This window comes from Mesocricetus auratus, unplaced genomic scaffold (genome assembly GCF_017639785.1).
Source record: "Mesocricetus auratus isolate SY011 unplaced genomic scaffold, BCM_Maur_2.0 Super-Scaffold_100014, whole genome shotgun sequence".
Lineage (NCBI taxonomy): Eukaryota > Metazoa > Chordata > Mammalia > Rodentia > Cricetidae > Mesocricetus > Mesocricetus auratus.
The window spans coordinates 66929895-66953473 of record NW_024429197.1 but is presented as its reverse complement, the minus strand read 5'-3'; the positions used below and the strand labels follow the sequence as shown (position 1 = coordinate 66953473).

General features: G+C 46.1%; 1 protein-coding gene across 6 annotated transcripts in view; it reads right to left on the bottom strand.

Annotated features, from left to right (window-relative positions):
- The window catches only part of Cdk5rap2 (CDK5 regulatory subunit associated protein 2), a 182551-nt gene that overhangs the window by 7991 nt on the left and 150981 nt on the right, over positions 1-23579 (bottom strand). For 5 of the 6 annotated variants that reach the window (XM_013117133.3, XM_021230116.2, XM_040757327.1 and 2 more), the window contains 9 exons: positions 22070-22248; positions 17788-17907; positions 14402-14518; positions 12096-12285; positions 11139-11263; positions 9831-10064; positions 7923-8000; positions 6833-7098; positions 4072-4215 (listed from right to left, as the gene is read on the bottom strand). In XM_013117133.3, coding sequence (XP_012972587.1) covers positions 4072-4215; positions 6833-7098; positions 7923-8000; positions 9831-10064; positions 11139-11263; positions 12096-12285; positions 14402-14518; positions 17788-17907; positions 22070-22248 — 1453 coding nt within the window. The remainder of the gene's footprint in view (positions 1-4071; positions 4216-6832; positions 7099-7922; positions 8001-9830; positions 10065-11138; positions 11264-12095; positions 12286-14401; positions 14519-17787; positions 17908-22069; positions 22249-23579) is intronic. The other variant, XM_040757326.1, reaches the window with a different exon arrangement.

The window sequence follows — 23579 nt, the reverse complement described above, 5'->3', positions numbered from 1 at the left end:
ACAGTACTTTTCCATCTAAACCATCTCCCTAGCCCTATTCTTTAAAGCTATAATGCTGATTTCACAATTCAACTAACCCTACCTCCCTACTGGGAGCTCAGGGAGAAATGTCACGGTAGACGGCGGCAATGACTCCACGCAGCAAAAGAGCTCCTCCTCGTTTCTCTCTGAACACCAGTGCCTGTCTCAGAGCAGGTGTCAGTCTCCAGTTTGCAGGCCATTGCTTACTAGCCCTCGCCTAACGCTGTACATCTTCAAGCTAGCACTTAAAACAAGGAAATCTAAACATGTATGCCTGCCGCTCCACTGGAGTTAAATCTTCCCGTTTATCTCCTGATGAAAGCATACTGAGACAGCAAGATTCTAGAGCCTCGCCCTGCCACTTCCTGGCCGCACTATTCTGAGGCAAGTCATGTAACTTCCTGAAGTGTTGGCTCCTGTTCCAGTTAACAGGGAGGATTTTGAATGACGTCAACCCAAGGAAATGATAAACAGCGGGTATGTCAATCACCCTGATCTTACTGTTACACATTGTACACAAGTATTGGAACCGCACAGCATGTCCCATAAAAATGTATAATGTGTCAATTAAATATAAAATTATGTTCATTTTTGAAAAAATGAATAATGACACCTTGACCTAATTGTCCAAACACATTCCCATTTGTGAATTTAAAAAGAAAAAACTACCTAAGTCCAAGATTTTAGTGTAATCAGAATATGTGGCACCAAGTAGGCACTTAGGACCAACCAACAGAGCTGGAAGACACTCCTCCCAGAAGCCACACATGCCAGCAGTGCCTCCCTGCCTCCTGGGGTAGGTTATTCTTTTCCTGGTTATTTCTGGTTATCCCCTTCCTTTTTATGATGAACATCTCAAATACCTGTAAAAGTTGACAGAATTGGATAGGAACCTCCAGGAAACCATTTAGAACCAATAACTATCAATTCAAGGCCACACTGGTTTAGCCTCCCTCCAAAATTATTTTGGAACTGATCATGTCATTTCATTTATAAAATATTTAGTATATATCACTTAAAAAGTTTTTGAACCTGTGACAGCATTAGCACACCTAGAAAGTGAAGATAGCTCCTGAGTCCCATTAACATGACTAATCTGAAGACATAAAACCCCAAATATTAGACTTTTAAAGCAATTGTATTAGAAAGTCCATGAAATCCTGAAAAATAACCAAAGTCAGACTTTTTAAAAAATATAATCCATTCAACTCAGCATCCAAACAAGAACTGCACTGTTAAAAGCTACTTTCCTCTAATCTGTGGTTCTCAAACTTCCTGGGAGTTGATACACTCCAGGCTGTTAGAACTGAGGCCCTGGCAGCTGCACTTCTCAAAAACCTCCAGGGGATGCTGGGTGGTCCACCTCCTTCTTGTCCACCAGGGCGTTACATGTTCTAAGCTCATCTTATGTTTCTGCCCAGACCGAAACAAGCCATTTCCTGTAGGAGCCCTGGCCCAACCCCTGGAAAGAGGTCGTTAGAACCAGCCTTAGGAGATCTAGTGGGCTTGCTGCTCTGAATCCAATTATTTCTACAGCCTTTTATGTGGAGTGATTCAGTCAATTTTTAAAACAGAAAATGCATTGCGGGTTCATTTTTATGTTTATAATTCATATTTAGGATTATATAGTTTTCATTTCTCTGATTTCATATGTATTCTTTCAGTAAATTCTCAGATCCTAATGAAGTTACGCATTGTTTACCTCACATCACAAGTGAAGGCACCACTACAAGCTGCTCAGCTAAGGCTGAGCCTCAGGCCCCACGTGATGTGGTCGAAGAAGTGAACTGACTTCTACACATTATCCTTAGACTACCACAAGCATGTCAGCACAAGGGATGTACCCACTCATAAAAACACACAAATGTAAATGATTTACAGTTATCTCACAACAGGAACCTATCAGAATTTTAACATCAGTGTCTGCAAACAAAACTGTTGAAAACTTTGTGCTCTGGGGAAGTCTCAAACCAGTATGGTATATCACTGGCATGTCTGCCCCCATGGCCATGTCCCCAGCGACACACAGTATGACTAGCTGATTTCTCATTGCTATGAACTTTTAGACATTGCTCCTCCACCCCCATTTTGATTAATTCTATTTATAATTATGTAACATTTTATGTGGCTCTAAGGTCAAATCTACAAAACAGTGTTAATTAGAAAAATCATCTTCTACCCCTGATGCTCCAAGATGCCCCTCATAATCTCAAGCGTCTCCTGTTTTAAGAATATGTCTACATTTGGTAACACTTCATATACCTTTCTCAGATAAACTATGTACACTTTCCAGAGCACTGCTAGAGGCTGAAGGGGAAGGTGAATTAAATATAAAGGTGAATAAACAGCCCAGAGAAAACAGGAGGCTGTCAAGTTCCTAGGCTTGCTGCTATAAACTCAGAAGTCTGCTTCACACACACCAAGCAAAAGGTGCCACATGAAGAACATGCAGAAAAAAGAAATGTGCCCAGAAGCAACTCCTATCACCCAGGGGTCCGTGTCCACCAGCAAGCACACTGGTGCATCTCTGAGATCTTCTTCAGCTCTGAAATTCTACAACATTGACATGAAGATAATTAGTTACCCAAGATATCTCCAGGAAGAAGGGTGAATCATCAAAAAGACTGACAGTCTCAAGACTGATTTGCTAGTGGAAGAGGATTAAAGGTTTGCGTGTATGTGTGTGTATGTGTGTGTGTGTGTCTTTGTCTGTGCATGTACTAGACACAAACTAGATTCTGTCAACTTAGCAAACAGTTGCTTTTGTCTAAGGATAAAAACATTACACTGAGGGTAAATTGTTTAGCTCAGACATGTTACCTTTAAAATAATTTAAAGCAGGCACTGATTTTGGAGAGTAGAAAGAAATTATTCACTCATCCATCTAGTCATTCATTCATTAAAAAACCTGAACAAAACAGACACAGCCCCTGAAGGAAAACAGAGAGAGACAGGCATTAGGCAAACAAATATAATTATAATGTGTGATAAGGGCTTCGATGAAATAGAAGATGATGGTATGGCAGAGTGATCGAGGAGCCCTCTCCAGTTTTGTAACATGGAAGACTTAAGGGTGAGGGTCAGCAGCAGAGAGGCACAGGACATAGCTAGCAGGGAGCCTGTCTGTGTCACGTAAAAGTGTGGCTTAAGAGGAAGAAGAGGCTGGAGTGAGGCTAGAGCCCAAGTGGTCCCATTATCACTCACCTTTCAACGAATGCTCTACCAACTAAGAGTGGGCTCGGAATGACTGCCCCATGCCACACAAATGATTATGAACACCCTTGAGCACTTTAGCGTATCCAAAGTGCTCGCCGTGACACTCAGGTCATGGGAACTTTCAGGACACACAACCTCCTTGCCAGGTTCTGGAGGTCTGAGAGCTGCCACAACTAAATAGGCAGTGACCTGAAACGCAAACTTCCCTTCTGTCTTCCGGCTCACGTTTGGAGAACATTTGTCCATCCAGTCAAATGAGGTAGGAAATATCCACTGGGCTACAAGTAGAGTTCTAGCACCTTTTCCAGCTCGCTTCTCTGTCAGGGGGCTCGTGATTAGCCAGGGTATTGACAGGGTATTGACTCGTGAACCCCAAAAGTCAAGACAAGACCCCACCTGCCTGGCTCCTGATCTTTCACTCTCAAATAGTTCAAACAGTTTTCATGGAAATCCATAGAGCAGAAGGTCCAGAGAGGGTTAGCTAAAGTCAAGGTACTTCTACGAATATGAGCAAGCTGCTTCATAAGGACAAGCTCACATGTAAAACCTATCAAGTCAAGACCAAACCCAGATTCACCTATGCGTGCTTTCAAATCAGCCCCACAACCCGGCCCCTAAGCCTTATTTTTCTCATGTACAAAGTGTGAAACAGGATCCCACTCAATAATGGCATTCTGGGGTCTCAGTGTGACCCCAACCCTGCTGGTAGCATGCCCTCTGACACATCCACAAGGTGGGCACATTAGCTGTGGACCAGTCCTAGACTGGTTAGAACGAACAGAGATGCAGGCCTCTCTGATATACGTGAGCCTCTGAGCACGTGGGTTCACCTACCTGTTCAGAGTGAAGGGAACACTGGCCATCTGTGGGGACTGAGACCCTCCAGAAGAGCTTTAACAACCTTGAGGCTTCTTCCAGAATCTGCTTGGCTGTGTTCATGCTGGAGAGAAACTTGCTCAGAGGTACAGAGTGTGGATCCTACAAAGGATAACGAGGCCATTACATTCCACTGTGACCAGGATCCCTCACAGACAAGCACGATATAGCAGGGAGAAGGCCTCAGACTAGGGGTCCTGTTTCAACATGATGAGCAGGAGCTGGGGTTAGGTGACACTAGTTAAAAGAGAATTTTGGTGGTAAGTTTAGCCTAGTCAGTAACCATGATTAGTAACCCATGGCAGGACCATCCAGACCACCATAGACCAAATGACAGCTACAAAGCCCAGGGCACAAGACAGACAGCTTACTGAGGACGCATGGTATCAATCCGGGCCTTTGGGACCTCTCCCAAAGTACTCCCCAGGAGCTACTCTCACACGGGGAGAGGTGTCAAAGGCAACAGAAGAAAAACGTGCTGCAGAGGAAGAGGGATAAAAAGAGGAGGAAGAGGAAACTTCAAAGCATTTCTCTTTCCACTTGATAAATATAAAACTACACACTGGTTAGACAGCAAGAAGACAAAAAATATGAATGTTATTCACAAAGACAAAAGTGTACCAAGATAGACAATAGCTCTCTGGAAAGTAACATGCTAACAGTTATCAAGATTCCTAAAACCTTCCCAATCTTGAAACTGGGAGAGCAACTTTACATCTAGTAATAATGCCATCAGAGATTTGTACAAAACATGACTCAGTCAACTGACATGCCCACAAACAGTGAGAGAGGGAACAGCCATGCTATGCCCACAGCAGCTTATTGGCAGTCAGTGAAAAGGCAAAGGCTTAAAAGGAAAAGTGTTAATACTGTGTATATATGAACCCTATATTTCTGACTGTCTGATAAACTATGAGTATCCCAAAAGTATGTATGTGTTTACCTTTGTATATTACACACATACACACACACACACACACACACACAATTTTAAGTGCTGACCTTTAAGTGGTATTTGAAGAGACATTTTGTTTTTATGCTTTTCTACAACTTTTAGCTTTCAAAACAAGGATTTTTAAGAGAAAAGAACAACAATCTTATTACTGCTAATTTATTCAATTTATTTATCAAGCACGTATTCTATGCAAGGCTTAAGGGGACTATGTACTGGTTATTTAATGTCCCATAAAACACTACCCTTTCTCTCATGGAGCTTATCGTCTAGTGAAAGATAAAATGCAAATTTGATTCTTAAATTTAGTAAAACAAAAAAAGCAAAGGCAAAGCAAATACCACAGAACACTAAAGTATCTTCGGAAAAATCCAGAGCAGCTGAGGAAGTGATTCAGTGGGTGAGAGAGTGCTTGCTGAGCAAGCATGTAGATAAGAGTTTGATCAGGCAGGTGTGGTAGCCATCAATAATGTAAGCATGAAGGAGGGAGAATTAGGGGATCTTGACTCGCAAACAAGCTGAGTACCTATACTAGTGATCAGTGAGGTCTGGGTTCAACTGAGAAACTCCACCTAAGTAAATAATGCAGACAGTAATGAGACCAGACCTCCAGACATATATGCACCTACACATACATACGTGACCAAACATGTGATCACATACATAATACATTCACATCACACCTACATATACATGCAAAGAGAAAGAAACCTTAAAAGTGGGGGCTAGAAAGTATAACTAATGAAAACTCAAAAGTCTAGTACTATCCCTCACCTGGTGCTTTGGAAGAAAGTGTGTGACTGGTGTCTGTCAGGCACATGAGCCTGTGACAAAAGGCAACTTGAGACAAGGAGGATGAGGTAGGGAGAAGCGAGAAGGAGAGGATGGGGAATGGCAAGCCAGAGGAGTTGGGAGAAGCAGGCTGGAGAGAGAGGGGGTGGGAATCAGGGACTGCACCCTGTGGCCCTGATTGCTCAGAGTGGGAAATGTCAGGGAAAGAGTGGTGACTGATGGTGGGCAGGCTGATTAAAGTCAGCCCAGCAACCAAAAGCCCTCAGCGTGGCTGCCCAGACAGAAATGGACTCAGTTGGCCAGCACTGTCCAGAAAGGCAACACTGTCACATCAGAGAGCGTGTTACAGGACTGAGAAAAGTCAGTTTCCAGCAACTCTACAATGGACTGATATGGAATCCTTCACAGGGTCGTTCTGAGGAAATGCGCGCGCACACACACACACACACCCTCTGAAAGAAGACGATCGTAAGTGGGCACAGAGCATCTCTCCAGGTCACAGGCACCACAGAGTGGCTATAAGAGATTACAGCATGGACAGTAGATGTGAGCTCAGAGCGGCAGGGTACAGCCCTGTCAGGTCTGGTACAGTGTGCATGAAGGTCAGGACCTCTCTCTTGCTGCCCCACAGCTGTCCCAGAGCCCAGCAGGCAGCTCTTCCCAGATGGTGTGTGAATGGAGGGTAGAATGCCTGGATACTAAAGGACAGAGGGACAAAGAGTGGCTGAGAGACTGGAGAGAAATGACAAGTCACACACAGGGCAGCACCTCACTGAGAATCTCAACGTGCTATTCTCTCATCACCAACAAACTGCCCGTCACCTCTGGGCTTTCATGCGCAGCAGTTCCCAACTCCTCCCTCTTAGGGCTTTGCTGAAGTCCGGGGTATTAGGAATTTTCCAAAGAATGCAGCCGGCCCCTCTGCTTACTCAGAACAGGAAGCATCTCCCTCCACCAGAGCTGCACTCAGGTTACCTTTGACCCCAGCTTTTGACTTGGGGGGCTCAGAGCCTCTTGAGTTTGAATGTCCATCTTGGCAAGCAGTCTCTGACCCTGGGTGATCTGCTTATGGAGGGCATCATAATCCTCACTCAGGCCCAGCATATGGTGGCCGGCCTTGCTGGCCCACACAAGGTGGCGAGCGACCACGCAGGGCATGCGAGGCGGGCTGGTGGCGGAAGTGCTACTGTCACAGGAGAGGGAGTCAACGTCAGTTCTGGAGAGCAGAGGAGTCTCGGAAGCTGCAAACAGAGCAGTAAAGGTTAGATCTACTTGGGGTGGCATCTGTGTACTGAGACAGCACATCAGCAATGGGTCTGGCTCTCAGTCTCCAGCTGTGTTACCCAACACTGGCAAAGACTGAAACCAACTTAACCAACCTTCATCGAGCACTCACTCTGCAGTAGACCCTAGACTACCAAGATAAGTCATGCTGTCACTTGCACGACAACAGCCCAGGGTCTAATGGGGATACTGAGGCTGCAGGAGTATAAATGCACAGTGCACAGTGAGAGTGAGCCAGAGCTCAAGGGAAAACAACTGTCTGGGCATGGAGAGAAGTCAAGGAAGGCTTCCTGGAAGAGGTGGCATGAGGTGGACTGGACAAGCAGCCAGCATTGTGCAGACAGAAAATCCTGTTGCTTTTTCACTTGGTTGATTCTGACTGGACAGCTGGAGAAGCATTTTACAGAGAAGTCTGCATCCTCCTGTCTTGAGGAAGTAGGGCGGCCTAGACTGGTGAAAATTAGAAGATGTGACACTTTGAAAGCACACAGAGTGACTCCTCTGTGTGGTCACCCACTGGAGAGGAAGACTGTCCAGTACTGCTGAAGCTAGATCCCAGAGACCCTGCAATCCACACCAAGGTGGTTTCAGTTTAAAGCTTAAGTTTAAACCCTATGGAGTTGTACTCGCTTAGCACCTGGGATGGAGTCAGTGGCTTAGAGATTGCCTTCCAGAGATACAAATCAGTGCAAGCAGTCAGGGATGCCAGAGACCTCCTTTTCTTCTATTGCAAAAAGCCCTAATGTCGTACCAACACTACCGCAGTTAACCGGGTTTGTACCTGACTTAGGTGCCATTGCCTGAGTAGAGTCAAACAGATCAAATGAATTATCAGTGGCCTCGGGACATCTGCTGCCATCTATAATGAAACAAAACAAGAGAGGGAAATTTGAGCTTTACCATCATTACCACTAGAGAAAGGATAGACTACAGCACAGGAGAGTGTCTCACATGCAGCATCCACTCATTTCAGAAACAGTGCATTCACTCACTGCTCGTCCGCACACATCCCTGTAGTCAGGACCATGTATATTCCACTCGCTGTCTGGTACCCTGTGCAGATACCAGGTAACAGAGAGGCCAGGCCCAGAGCCCCTTCTCGAAGAAAGAACCTGCCTGTCAAAGCAGGGTGCTCAGGGAGAAGGGAGGGAGCGGAGAGAGGGGAGGGAGCTCAGGTGAGGGGGCTTTCCCCAATGCGGCACCCCAGGAGCAGATGCCTGAATGATCTTTAAGACTTTTTCAGTGCCCTGTGGGAAGAAGGGAAAGAAAAGCCGAGCAGGGTACGGAGCAGGTATAAGGACACAGGCATGAGTCGTCATTCAGGGGAAAACACACAGCTCCTGCAGCTAAGGCCCGGGTACAGGGAAGGGTACAGCAGGATGCAGGGCTTGCACCCTGAGGGCTGAGTGACCCATGCTGGGACAATGTTAGGATGAGGTCCATGTTTTAGACTGGAGAGCTAGTATGGAAGCTGCTCTAGTAACCTCACACGAGAGGAAAGTGATCGGCAACAGGACTTGGGGGTAATACATCTGAAACGCTTGGCTGGAGGGCCATGTGATGCTAGGTAACACAGGAAGCACTCTGAACTCTTAAGAGCCTGAATGGAAGAACAATGCTGTCACTTGTTTTTTAAAGAACAAGACCAAGGAACCTAGATAACTCAGCAGGCCAGTGCAGAGCAATGCATATAGTCAGGTGTTGGGACCTCCCATGCAACTTTCTTCCACCCATGCTCCATTAGGGATGTGGAGCAATGGTACTCCAGACAAGGATGCTTTGCTAAGACCTCCCCACCCTCTGATAATATTGCTTAACAGCAAAAGCCATGCTACCACTCTTTTTTAAAAACTAGAACTCCAAACTAACAGGGGAATGGTAAGGTGACAGATAGATACTAATCCAGTAGGAAGCCCATGTGTGAGATGCTTTCTGGTTGGTTCCAGCCCCTGCTGGATGTGTGTGGCCAGGATGCCTTATCCTCTGCCCCTTCCCAGGCATCTCTAGCTCTAAACAAGTACACAAGTAAATGTAAATCAGACACACCAGTTACCAGGAAGCTTCCCAGGTCTAAGAGATGCTGAAAGCTAGAGTAAGGGGTCTGGGATCTCATTTACATTCAACAAGAGAGTAGGCCATGGTGGTGCACATCTTGAATCCCAGCACTGGGAGGCAGGGGCAGGCAGATCTCAGAGTAGTCACTCAGACAGGAGAGAGTACTTGTGTTCGTCTAAAGGGAGAGTGCCACACAGCCAGTGCTATACAAAGAAATACTCTCTCAAAAAAAACAAAAACAATTGCCAGGCATTGGTGGCACACACCTTTAATCCCAGCACTCGGGAGGCAGAGGCAGGCAGATCTCTGTGAACTCGATGCCAGGTTGGTCTACAGATTGAGTTCCAGGACAAACTCCAAAGCAATAGAGAAACCCTGTCTCGAAAACAACAAACAAAAAAACAAACAAACAAAAACCAAGGCAAGAGAATGAGTTGTGGGAGGAACTAAACAGAGAGAGTGCAGACAGCACAGGTCACTGGAAGTCCTAACTCTACTTCCAGAGAACAGTGTCCAGTCAGTCAGAGAATATGCAACCATGTTGAGATGAGAGCTGAGAGCAGCCGGAAGCTCACATGTCATTCAGACCCACAGAGCTGAACATCCACCAAGTGAGAAGAGGCAAGTTCCCTACCGTGTTTGTCCAGCTGAAGGGACCACTCGGTGACAGCCAGAGTGAGGGCCCCTTCCTGGGCCATCTTTGGTCCTAGTGACAGCTGCTCCTCCAGCTTGCTCCTCAGGGTGTTGTTAGTCTGGATGCTCCTTTCCAGCTGGTCACGGAGGGCCTGCATCTCTGTGAGGAGGCCATGCAGGGTGCTCAAAGAGTCAGGCTCCTTCCAGCCTTCTCCAGATGCCTCACCTTGGGCCTCTGCAGACATACGCAAAGGGAGGCCTTGACATTTCCCAAGATCAAAGGTCAGCCATCAAAGAGGCTCAAGGGCATTTCAACCCACCACCACCACCACCCAGCCCCCTTCTAAGAACTAGGTACAATTTAAAATAACAAACTCGACTTTAAAAACAAAAATATTGGCTGACTTAATTGCTGCTATTCCACGGGCTAAGTAAGAGCTGGAAATTAATTTCACTTCTGGCCATAAAAGCCTAGCAAATTGCACACCAAACCCCAAAATTATGTCTAGTAGTAATAAAATCTATTTGGACCAGAATTATAGAATGAAAGGGGATGATTTTAAGGGCTACAGTGTATTAAAAAGGCAGGCACAATAGCAAGAACAAGAGAAGCAACTTGAGAAGAAGCAAGAGCTGGGAGATGACCCTTTCTAGATAAACTTTCAATAGGGAGAAACCATCTGGAAAATTAGTTTTAGAAAAACCCCCACTGCGCCTCCAAATTGATTCTCAAACATTAGACCTTAGAGTCAGGCACTCTGATCTGCATTTTCTAGAAGCAGGGCACACCATGGCTGGCAAGCAACTAAGAACAATGTCCGCCATGTGGCAACACTTGAATATCTGCTGGATGAGTGACTATGACGACGTTATTTCTTGGATGTCTACCATGAGCCAGGAATGTGGCTAGGATGCTTTAATAAACGCCCTCATTTAACTTTCACAGTGGATACTGACAGATCTGATTACAGAGCCTGTAAGTGACCCAGTTACTGGTGAAGTCAGAACAAGCTGAGATGAAGGAAGTGAGAGGCCAGAAGCCAATAATGGTGATGTTTGCCTAAGACTAAGGCGGGAGGAGGAGTTTTCATTTAAGGCCATTCTGTGCTATATAGAAAGACCCTGGCTCAAAAACAAAGAGAGGGCCAAAGAGTTTGCTTCTAAATGCACCTGTCTACCTACAGGCCAGTGTGGGTTTAATGGTAGGAGAGGAAAAAACAAGAGCCTTGTCCTCCCACACCCATGGACAGCTTTTTGGGTGAGCTCAGAGCCCTGAAATGTCTCAGGCCTGGCCCTAAGCACACAGTACCTCGCTGGAGCTTCCTGTGTTCGTCGTTTAGCTTCTCATACACCTTCAGCTCCACTCGGAGGGACTGGAGCAGCTTATCGTTCTGTGAGAGCAGCTGCTGCCTCGACTTCATTTCTTCCTGTACCCTGAAACAGCCCCGTATGGTTGGAGGGGTTAATTCTTCCTCCAGGAGGCTTGTCCAGCTCCCACAGGGAAGGCCCAGGCCATCTCAGCCAGGGAATGTGGACAATAGGTGCGGAGACACACATGGTTAAGAGTCCCATCACAATTGCAGTTCCCACGTGTCCTATGTCTCACGCTTAGACATAAGCGAGACACATAGGAGAAAAGGAACCCTAAAAGCTGTCACTTTCTAGAGGTACAGAGCTAGGGAAAAGCCTGGACCTCTGTCCAGGCATGTCTGACGGCACCTGGACAGGGATGAGGGTAGTCACTCAGACAGGAGAGAGTACTGTGTGTTGACACACAGACTAAGGCAGAGGACTAAGGAGGAGTGAGTAGATTTACATCTCCCGGGCTCACTGAGTCTCTGGGTGACCTATGAATGCCATTTGGAGCAAAACTGGAGTCTTTATAGGGCTAGCAGCCAGAGATGAACAAGCATCCACGCTCCTCTCTGCACGCAGCTCCTACTTTAGCCGAGCGCAGCACGCTCTCTGGTTTGCCACTGCAAAGGTCTTAGGGCCTCGGTGCCTCCTGCCAATCACGGCCGTCTCCAGCCGCTTCAGCTCCCACATGCTCACTGCGTGGCTCTCCACTGGGAAGGGCCTTTCAGACAGCCCTTCTTCGACCACCCTAGGTGAGGACCCTGCATGCTCTTGCTCCTTTAGACCACCATTCCCCACATATTTTGTGCCCAGGCGACACTGCTTGTTTCTGCACACTAGGGCTGGAGCCACTGTGCCTGGTGCCGGGATCACATCCCCAGGCCACCAGGGACAGCTGAGTCAAGCGCACCTGCTCAGTTCTTGGCGGCTGCTGCAGACCTCCTGGGTCAGCTGCTGGTTGTGTCTCTCCTTCTCACTGATGTCTCTCTGCAACCTTTCATTTTCTTCCTTTACACTGGTGTACTCTAACTGAAGGTGCTCAAGACTTGCAGCCTTCCGGGACAGAGACTCAAGCAATTTTTCATTCTCTTTCTGTTTATCTGCAAATACCAAAATGAGAAGGGATACCATTTGTTTTTTCCAACCTTATTACACTGGTACAGCTCTCCAGCTCAAGCGCGCCAAGCATACAGAAAAGAATGAGATTTAATCTGGCATTTGTGGTTCCGGCATTCCAATTAGCTTATGCATTTTAGGCAGATAAATCTGTCAATATCAAAGCTGCAGGTTAAACATCCCGAGAATGAAAGGGACCTGTCTAACTTTCTATTACATAATGGGCCTTGAAAACCTGTTACTTTGCCTTAGAGAGTGCACATGGGAACCCAGCTTGCAGTGAGTGTGGAGAAGAGCGAGCACCCTGCAGAGCCCCACAGGAGGCGGTGTGCTCCCCAAAGCAATGAAATACTCTTGGGGGCTCTGGAAACAACGAGGCGAGTGGAAGCAGGAGGCAGAGTGAATGAGTTCTAGTGCAGCTTCCCCACTTGCTGGCTGTGACCCTATGCGAAGCTCTTCCCTCCTCAGCTCCCTCATCTGAGGTGAGGACACAGGGCTGCTGTCTGTACAGGGTTAGGTTAGCCCAGGCCTGGAAAGCACCACCTGAGCGCCAAAGGGGTGGAAATGGCGGCACATCCCAGCACTAACTGTACATGTGCTACAGTAAGCCCTCACATGTTTCAATGTCCCCTGTTCTGCAGCATAGTGCCAAGGCAGGTCCTATGGATGTCTCCATCTTTCACATGAGAAACAAATGAGAGATAGGGTTAAGGCCTCTCTGTAGCCATATAGACAATCACACAGCCTGGATGCAGATCTACTCTTAACCATGATTCAAATATCTCCGTGTACACTGGGACTCCTGCTGGCCTATATGACATCAGCACAGCCGCATCACCTGACTGGTTCACACTCTCCTCATCTCTAACCTGGGCCTTGTCCGTTTTCCTTCTCTGATCCTGAGCACCTTGGGTAATCATTCCTTTCCTTTCTAGACTTGACCCTTGAGGACAAGGGTATCTGAGCTGAGGGTCCTGCCATTCTCTGGCCTGCCTTTGAAATGAGATATTCACCCTGCCCCCCCAAAGGCTGACAATGCCTGTTCGGGCATGGTCCCAGGTGCAGATGTGACCGGTTAAAAGGATTGAATTGGAGCTGGGAAGCCCCTTCTTTGGGTCACAGAGAGCATCCAGGTAGCAGGGTCTGCATGCTTGGAGCAGGAGCCCGTGACTGTCATTTGTTTCATGTGTAAGCTATTTTCTCCTAGTAAAGTCCACTTCATCACACTGGTCAAGCATCCTGATATCCACTCGTAATATCTGGTGCCCAATGTGGGGCTGTGCTGACCAGCATTTGGGCTTGGTCACAGGTAACTATCTGGCTACATGCCTTTATCATCACATGCCTCACTCCTTGCAACAAGTTTGCCCATTTCCCCCGTCAGACTACCGTCTTCTGATGCAAAATACCGTGCTTGTTCACTTCTGTACCAGTCTATCAAGGTGCCCTGTCGGGCGGGATAGGGAAAGGCCGGTGAATGAATGAACGAACTGCATGTGAGCCCCAATTTTGACTCTAGAGGTAAAATCAGTATCCATATCCCCAGGACTGTGGGATAAGCTGGCCTATATTCCAGTTGCAGCACCTCCGGCTCAGTGAGCACACCAGGGCAATTGCTTAGGCTGTGAATTCTTACCTGAGAAACAGGGCTAATAATCCCTCACTCTAGAATCATTGTAAGTATGAACGATAACACAAGTAAAATCTCTTTGGCAGCTAAGCTCCAAGAAAACGAATTAAGGATCTTTATAAGGGATGCTGGATAAACTTCACTGGTAGGAAAAAATCTCCAGTTGAGATTTGACAGTAATAAATTGCCAGCACTTCCCTCTTCCTCAGTTGTGAAGTACCGAGACCCTGGTAGAGACATTGCTCTGGGGGCTTTATAGTCCAGTTGTCACAACAGCTAGGTGAGGCATTTTTTAACCCGTCTGTGCCCTAGTTTTATTAGCTATAAAACAGGAACACCCCATAGGACTGGTGTGCAGTTAAAGGTAGAAAACTGTCACACCCACCCCTTTGGAATCTAGGGTGTCAGCTCCAGATATCCTCTGACACGGGGCTCTGGGACTCAGGCTGCAGGTGGCCCTGACTTCTTACCTCTGGACCCTTTCTCGAGCATCATACTGAGGGCCTGGTTCTGCTTCCTTAGGAAATGTATCTCTGACGTCAGAGAGCTGTGCAGCTCTGAGCCATAAGCAGAAACATTTGTGGAACCTAGAGGAACACACATGAATGGTGATTTATAGACAGCCTCCAGGGAGAATGGATGGATCTTCCTAGGAAACATGTTTAAACAATGAAGAAACACAGCATACAATGAAAACCTGGCCTGTGAACCATGTAACACAGAGCCAGAGTTTAAAGAGCAAGGACAGTGAGCTTACAGGAGAAGCAACAGGAGGCCTCCATATCACAACTGCCCTGAAGCCCAACAAAGATGAGAACTGAACCACATCAGGGGGAGAGATGGCATCATGGCCAACTGCCTCTTAGGCCTTCCTTGGGTTTGTCTCTGAGGCAGCTCAGTTTGACTCTGGCCCTCTGGTCTTTCTCACCCTCTTCCTGTTTTAGGAGATGGCCAACTCCAACCCCTGACCCAGGCTTGCACCTGGGAGCTATCCCAAACTCCCCTCTGTCTTCCTGTCCAAGCAGGCAATCACAGCTGCCAATTCCTCCCCAGAATGCTAATACTAAGTCAGACTCTCTTCTATCCTCTAGGCCTTAGCGCCTTGTCTAACTTCATTCCCTGCTGTTTTACCAATGAGGTTATCATCTCACACAATCCTTTCACATCTGAAAAATATCCGGTGGTCTATCACTACAAAAAAAAATGATCAAATGAAACACAAGATGAAACTTCTCATCTAGAATTCAAGACCCCCGCCCCATCACTCTGCTCCAGTGCTACTCTCCCCACTCAGACCCCAGTGCCTAGAACATACAGAACAAGGTGACTTTGTGCTCTCCCCACCCACTTCCCCTGTCTAAAGCATACTGTATTAGTTCCTGGCTTAATTCCCCTTCTAGAGTGTACACTGTGGAGGTCAGACAGGTGGGAGGAAACACCCTCGTCTATAAATACCTCACCAAGCTGCTGTCCATCTGATGAAATGTTACTGCTTTATGTCAGTCAACCTAGGGGATGCCTCGTGTTGGCCGCCTCCTTGGCCTCCCAGCCTCAGCCCCTCCCGCACAGCTTTCCCATCTGCAGCCGTATGGTGCTCTACCATAGCTGGCCTTGGAGCACTCGCGCTGTGCCCAGGGTCTTCGCTGTGTGGCAGGCAGATGCTTCGCTCTTGTGTTCTGTACTGACTCAGTTCACTTACTACACCACAGCCAAAACACCACATCCCTGTATTCCCCGACACCAGGTGAGGACAACCAGTGAGACCTAAGTGAAGGCTATTGAGGGCTTCACGGAGACTCTGCACTAGACAAGAGAGAAGCCCCAGGCTCTTCCTTCCCATGCCTTGGGCACTGTCCTAGGAGGACACAGAAGTCAGCCCAACCCTGCCTCAGAGCTATCTGCCTCTGGGGCTCTTGTAGTCAGTGGACGTGTAAACACCCCTTATTTCCACTGCTTTCTCCCTCACACTTCTTTTCAGCTACCTGTAGCCGGAAGCACCCTGGCATATGAAATTAGTGGTGTAGGTCCACACCCCTTATAAAGAAGGTATGGCTAGTTCTCCTGGAAACATTCTTCCCACTCTATAGAACTTTTTTTCTCCAGCAAGTGCATTACACAAAATGAAATCAGATTAATTTTTATTCACAAACTCTGGGATCATTTCAGGGTTTCTGATGATCTCCTGCTTCTTAATAGTTGCCAGGCACCAGGCACGCTGCCTACCCCTTCCCCATCCCCCAGTCTTCTCACAACTAAAACACGCATGCTGCTGTTCTTAGTCATCATCTGTGTTGGTATCCAGATGAACGGGGAGTGAGGCAGCAAGAGGACCACAGACTGATCAGAACAAGCAGCAGAAATCCCAACATGGACACTGATCAATGCCAGGGTATTACTTAATAATAAACAAACATCAGGCTATAAAACATCCCAGAGTCACTAAACCTAACTAGGCCCAACTGACCTAACAAGGACCACGTGGACACTACGAGGCCAGACTTTGCTTTAAGTACTGCCTCTGTGGTGAGCCCTGACAACTGTTGATAAGCTGGAGGCTCTCAGGCATAAGATAACAAGTTTTTAACAATGTTTCCCTTGACATAAGGAGTCCTGCCCTTTTCAGACCTAAACCAGAGATGAGCATTTCATATCAGGAGGAGGCAGGACTACTTTTAGTTTTGTCTTTCCAGAAATTGTGAGAACAGCACATCTTTCCACGAGCGTGAATACTTTATGAGTGCCTTTCCGTAAACTTCCCTGTCAAAGGGAATTACTTTCCAGAGTAATTTTGGGCTCCATTGTAGCCAGTGGCCATTTGAACCCCCAAATAATTCTATAATTGGATTTGCTGGGGAAAATGTAAAACAGAATGAATCTAACTCAGGCATTACCAAGAGTGAACATCAAGGGCCTAGGCATATATATTTCTTTCCTGTGTTTGACACAACTAATAACTCAAATAAATCAAATTTCCTAGGGATGAGGGAGGAGGGTGAAGAATGCATAGGATGAGTGGAAGCCCAGGTAGGGCTGGGAGCAAACCACAGCAGACGCTGCAGCACACAGAGAATTCCCAGAAGCTGCCTCATACGTGGACTCCAGAGCATTGAGAAGTGCACTGGGGTCCACGTTCTGAGTTTTGTCACTGAGTACTACCTTTCTAGGACTCAGTGATCTCATCTCTAAAATGGCATCAGGGTCCTCACTCACTGCAGAATATTGAAAGTTAAACTGGTCTTGGTACACGAAACAGTAACACAAAACTGACAGTGATAAAAGCAATTATTTATTGAGTGAGCACTGGCAATGGCACTGCCTCATTTAATATCAGAAGAACAATGCTTCATGAAACAATTGAGACTAGAGTGAATTGCCCAAAGTCACAAAACTGACCAACAGAAGACTACAGTCGCCCCCAGGTCAACCCAACCAACTTAAAGTACACAATGAAGCTACGGAGAAAACCAGGAAAAAGAGGAAAGGAGGGAAGGAGAGGTTAACAGGTACAGCGTGAGACAGCTGGCTTCTGAACTCTGTGAAGGAGTGTCTTACTGTGTTCAGTTTCCAAGGGAGCCCATTCACTTCGAGGCAAACTGTGGTGGGTTGGGAATACTGCTGGCCTTTTTTGGTATGAAAGATTTGTCCGACTGTTAAAGGCTGACAATTTATGGTCCATTATTGGTGAAAATGGCAAAATATGGTTCTATTCGCCTTTAAAAATCCCTATCTATAACTCTACAGTGAGCTACGGCCTGGGCTCCCAGAGGCTGGCCAACTTCTCTGCCTCTTCAGGCAAACATCACACAGCAGCGCCCCACCCAGCCACATTCCTTACCCTGGGAAAGTTCTTCCTTACCTTGCTCAGCTTCAGACCCCTGCCGTTCCAGCTGTTTCCGGAGCTTCTCATTTGTCTTAATAGATTCTTCCAAACGGTTTCTCAAAGTTCGAATTTCCTGTATGTGTTCCATTAGTAAGTCTGTAGGAAGGAAGAACATTTTAAATTTAAAGTCTGAAGCCCCCAACAAATTGAATAATTTATGGATTATGCAGAGATCTTGAAATTTCAACAGCACTGGATGCATTGAAATAGTCAGTAGCTGGCAATTCTTTCCCAAGCTTAGGGGAGGCCAAGCTATTTCCCACAGCCCATAGCCATGCCTCCGTAATGGCTCTCTGCAGCCTTCCACGAGGAAGCAACTTTACATCACACACAAAAATTATACTCCATACAATTTTAATGCTAACTCTAATGTAGCCTTTTATTCTTCTCAATATCAAATATTAATTTAAAATCTTCCTAATGATGAAACTAACAGATCACTTTCAAGTTAGTCTGGACTGCCTGAGAGTTGATCAAACTACCTTCATAATGAATCCTGACAGTTTAAGGCTATTTTTTTGTTTTTTGTTTTTGGCAAGGAGTATGTTATTCATTTACCATTCATTAATTTCAAGACTTACAATAATGCTAGTGAGGAAGGTATTACAAAGCACATTCTTGAGATCACCTGCTATGTGAGTATAAATGTGTATGACCTTCTGGGGCTATTTATATCACTAGTTTTAGGAAAGTTCTCCAATGTCATTTCCCAAGTAGTTCTCCTTCCAGGACTCTATTTAAGGAGCTCATGTGAGATGCTCACAGGCATTTGCCAGAATGCATGAAAATACTCATCTGATTATTACATGTGACAGGAAACTGAAACAGCTCAAATTGTTCACTGAACCGAGGTCCATTCACTATGAAGAGGAATTGCACAGCTATTAAATTATGTTATGAAAACTATAAATACCATGGAAAATGTATTATGTCATTATATTAAATTTCAAAAGATATGAAATTGGTTACAACATAATCACAGCTCTATAGAAGAACATACAGATAGTAGAAACAAATATACCAAAGAAGCAATTACAATGAAATATTAATTATAGTTACCTCAGGGTGATAGATTTCAGGTTTTTCAAAACCTCCATTTGACATTTTAACATATCACTTAATAGATAAAAACTTAATTTTGCCAAATTTCCTAGGATGAACAAGTATTAATTTTCCCCCCTCTGCCACATCTCACTTCAACACAGAAAGAAGCATAGTTTCACTCTAGAGGTGGATTTCCAGAGTCAGTGTTTAAAACATAATCACATTAAGTATCCAAAGGCAAAACTAATGTCTTTAATTCATCAATTAGGGTACACTCAGTATGTCTTAGTAATGTTTGTTTTAAAACATTATACTAATGTTATGACCCAGTTTTAATTCCTCCAAAATGGCTTTCATTTAAAAGTAGCACAATGTTACAGATCTTTTCCTAATTAAATAGTAATTTTGCCATGAATTTGAATGTTTATGAGATGACTTAATTCCCAGACCTTCAGCTATCTCCTATTAATGCCAGAAGTGTGGCAAGTCATTTGGTGGAATGTCTGTCTCCCGCTGCAGCATGGCGGGAAAGGCTGTCTGTGCACACTCATGGTGCGCCCAGCGCACTGATCCTCCCAGCCCTGCCAACCTTCTTCCAGAAGTCCTTCAGGCCAGAGTCAGCCAGGAGCTCACTGGTTTGGAACGCCACCTTCCTTGAGTCACACACTGCTGGCTGTGGGGTGACGAGGCTCCACACAAGCCATCTTTCACAGAGTCTTTGGCGGGGAGTGAGAATTATCACATGGGCTGGAGGAAACACTCCCAGTGAAATTAGACGCCATGTATTAATTATGCAGCCATTCTGAGAAGGAAACGCTATACCAGCCCTTCCAAAATGGGGAAAAGGATCCACCTGTCTTACAGGAAACTCTTCTGGTAAGTGCTAACTCATAAAACCCATAAATCCTGCAAAAAGCTACCACACATAGAAAAGAAAGAATAGAAAAAAATGTGTGTCTTCTGCTGGGTAGTTTCAATTTAGAGAATCTATATTAGGAAAATGCCTTCCACGGGGAAGGCTTTGTGTTCAAGACCTCCCCTGCAGCACTGTTTACAATTGTGAGATTGTAGAAATGACTTAAATGTTGAGCTCTAGGAACAGAAGGAAAACTGCAGTTCAGCCATTCAAAGCACTGTTCTAAAGTCACTAAAAGTGACATTAGCTAACAACATGTCAGAAAGAATGTTAAGTGAGCAAAGAGAAAAATGCCAAACTATCTCTCTACACAGATTACAAATGTGACAAAGGGAAAAACAGATGCAGAGAAGAAAAGGCTGAAGAGAAATAAACCAAAAAAAAGAAGACAGTGGATGCTTCAGTGGCTCCAGAGAACTGGGTTCCTACTGAAGAAAAGACCCAGTAATGCACTCAAGGGACACAGGCAGCCTGCACACATCCCTTGCAGAACAGAGACAGGAGACAGACCTGAACCTCTAGGAAATTTGGAAAATTTTGTATCTATTATCCATTTTATCTTCTATCATATTAAAATTAAAATACAGTAATAGGCAGAAGAGAACTCTATCCAAGACCACCTAGAAAAAAGGGATCACATTCCCTCTGAATGATACATTTACGCTGTCTTCCACTCAGGTGGCCAGACCTCGTGCAGTGGTCTCAGTATGGGGGCAGGGGGGGGGGGGGGGACACCAAAGTGCTACACTGAACTAAGGACAGAGGGAGGCTGTGCTGAGGACAGGGAAATGATTTATAGTCTCACCTAAAGTAGTCGAAGGCAGAACCCACACCTGGAAGTGATGGAGAAATCAAATAGTCACAAATGTCTCTGAAGGATACCACCGGAAAACCCAGGAAATGAGGTCTGGAGGCTGGGCCCCGGAAGATTTGGTTGATTCCTGAGTTGTTCCAAGAATGTGCATGTTATATTCCAGGTATGTCTAAGATGTGACGCCTGAGTGTCTAAAGGAGCCTCAGAGGACACCGTGGGGCAAAGGCTTGCCTCTCATTATCACTGACATACTGGTGGGACCTCTCCATCTGAAACAAATCTGGCTGTGTAAACCAAAAGCTTCAAATATTTCCGAAAGCAGTGGCTCATGTAATTTAGTGTTAACAAGGGTTTTTAGTAAGGAGTGCTAGTGTTCAGGACGTGTTACAGAATCCGCTGTGGTGCCTTAGAAAAACCTACTGGAATAAGCTAGAGATCAGAGACCACCGAGAAAGGTGTAGAGTCTACACGTATCAGAGGCCTGAAACCACAGGCTGTATTCCAAACCCATGGCCCTCTTGTGAATGTGACTCATTTGGACCATGCACACCATCTAAACACTTTCTGCTTTAGAGCTAAGCTGTGCAACTGCAGGAGGACACACCCCTGCACATCAAAGACACTTACTACCTGCCCCTTGGGCAGAAGAGTTTGCTAAGCACAAGTCCATCTGGCCTGCCTCTATGGTCCTTTGAATCTTTGCAATATACTGACTGACAAACACCACGTCCAGCTTCCTACCCCAGTGGAAGAAATGGAGACTGTAAGCTGAAAGGAGGTTAGTCCATACCCAGACGCAGAGCAAGGCAGAACATCTGTGTCTCTGAAACTCCTGCCGAAGCACAGGTAGCATGGTTGGCATCAAGGGGTGGAGCCTCTGGAGGAAATTAGGTCATGAGGATGCAATGCCCGTGAATAGTATTAATGTCCTTGTGGCACAGAGCACATGAATTTCCCCTGACTTTTCTTTCTCTACGACAGCATTCGAGTGGGAAGAGGATGTTCACCACAACTCAACTCTACTGCCTGCAAGGCACCCTGACCTCTGCTTCGCACACACGAGAATTGTGAGAGATGGATTCGTGCTGTCTACAGTCCAGTATTCAGCCGCAGTAGCCCGAGTGGACTGAAATAAAGGGCCTGACCCCATGGCCAAGAGTCACACCATAAGGGACCGGCTTCAGGATGAGCAGAAGCAAAAGGAGAAAACTAACAACACTGACACACATCCCCAGTGCTTTCAACCCACCCTCTGAAAAGAGCAGATCACCCAAGTCATCATTTAAAAAGAAACCTAGACTTCCCAGTTGCCACCCACACTTTTAATATCGTGGTTCCTTCCAGTGATAAATCACCCTCCACCAGCAGCTCTGGCCCTCAGAGGCTCTCCCTTCACTGGTGAAATGGTCAGACATCAACCCGTTCTGCTCATCAAGGCAAGACAGCCCAGTTATGCCTAAAGTGCTTAGTGAGGCTTTGCTTACCTTGAGGAAAATGGCTCGGCATCTCCGGGCACTTTTCAGTCTCGCTGTCTGGTTTCTGGTCTCCGGACAGGAAGGACTTATCGGACACTTCATCATCTGACAGTGCGTGAGAGGCAGAAGGCTCAGGAGATTCAGGCAGAAGATGTTGGTAGGTTAAGTTGTCTCCCTCAGTCCTTAACCTTCAAGATTGAAAGAAAGTCATTGCCAACTACAGCCTGCTGAGATCATGTAGTAAAGACTGTATTTATAAACTTATATGCACATATATGTAACGTTTATAATTAAAGAGCAAGACTTGAGAAGAGAGTGGGCATGGGAGCAACTGCAGGGAAGAAGCAACAAAATAAACACAGTACTCGTATGAAATTCTTTAAAAGTGAATAAGAAGAAAGAAACCAATTTGTAACATTTTAAAAAGAAATGCCATTTCCCACATTATGATCCCAAGGGGATGACTTTCTTTTTGTTACTGGCCATCATGTAACTTTAGTCTAATTTTGAAAACAGAAGGCGTTCCATGGGCTTAAGTCTGCAAACGGGAGAAAAGGAAGGGAGGCGACTGCTTGTCCTGCAGTGGGATTTGCAGGGCAGCAGCCTGAGACAGAGCGTGCGTCAGTGGCCCCTGGTCATGGAAATTCTGCATCTTTACTTGCCCTCACAGATGTCCTCTGAAGAAGGAAGCACTACTGTCCTTTACAAGTGAGGAAGCCAAGGCTCCTCAGGAGCCAGGTGCTTGTCTTGGTTCACAAGTGGCGCCACTCAGATCAGACCTATACCTATCTGGCCCCATAGCCCGAAGAACGTGGAAGTCCACCAAAAGCCATGAGAATGCCTTAGTCCTAAAAATCTCAAAGAATTTATGATTCCCCCCCAGCAGGCTCCCATATCATCATTCTGGCAGTGATATGGTTAGTAACCTGGATTTGCAAAGACTACCTAAGCCACAGGAAAAACCAGCTGAACGCCGTGAAAAGTCCATGTGAATCTCCACTATAGATAAGCTCCTTAATGTAAGCTCTTTGCACTCCCCCCTTTCCCATTCCTCCGTCAGTGGCCAGTCTCATTATTCATGTACTTAGACGAGAGCAAAGGACTCTGAAGCTGCAGTGCATCCATTAAGAGGTAAACACCGGGTGCGGCTGAGTCCAGACAGCGTGATGGATGCCAGACTTGCCGCTGCCTCTCCACACACACAGCAAGGGCCAAGAGTACCCATTTCATTAGCTCAGGAGTGACCTGTGAGTGCGGAGCCTGCAGCTGAAATTGCAGCACAGAAGGAAAGCTGCAAACTCCCCAGAGATGAAAAGGAGAAACACCTGGTAAGAGGGGACAGAAAAGGTTCCTTGCCTCCCCAACTCAGTCTCTGGATACACTCGTTCTTCCAGAACAGCAAGTCTGAACATCCTTACTTTCCCTGCTTCAGAGATCCCCATTAATCCTGTAGGAGAGTACTGGGCTGAGAATTCCTAAGAACAGGTTCTGTGGACCACCCTGCTGGCCCAGCTTGCCC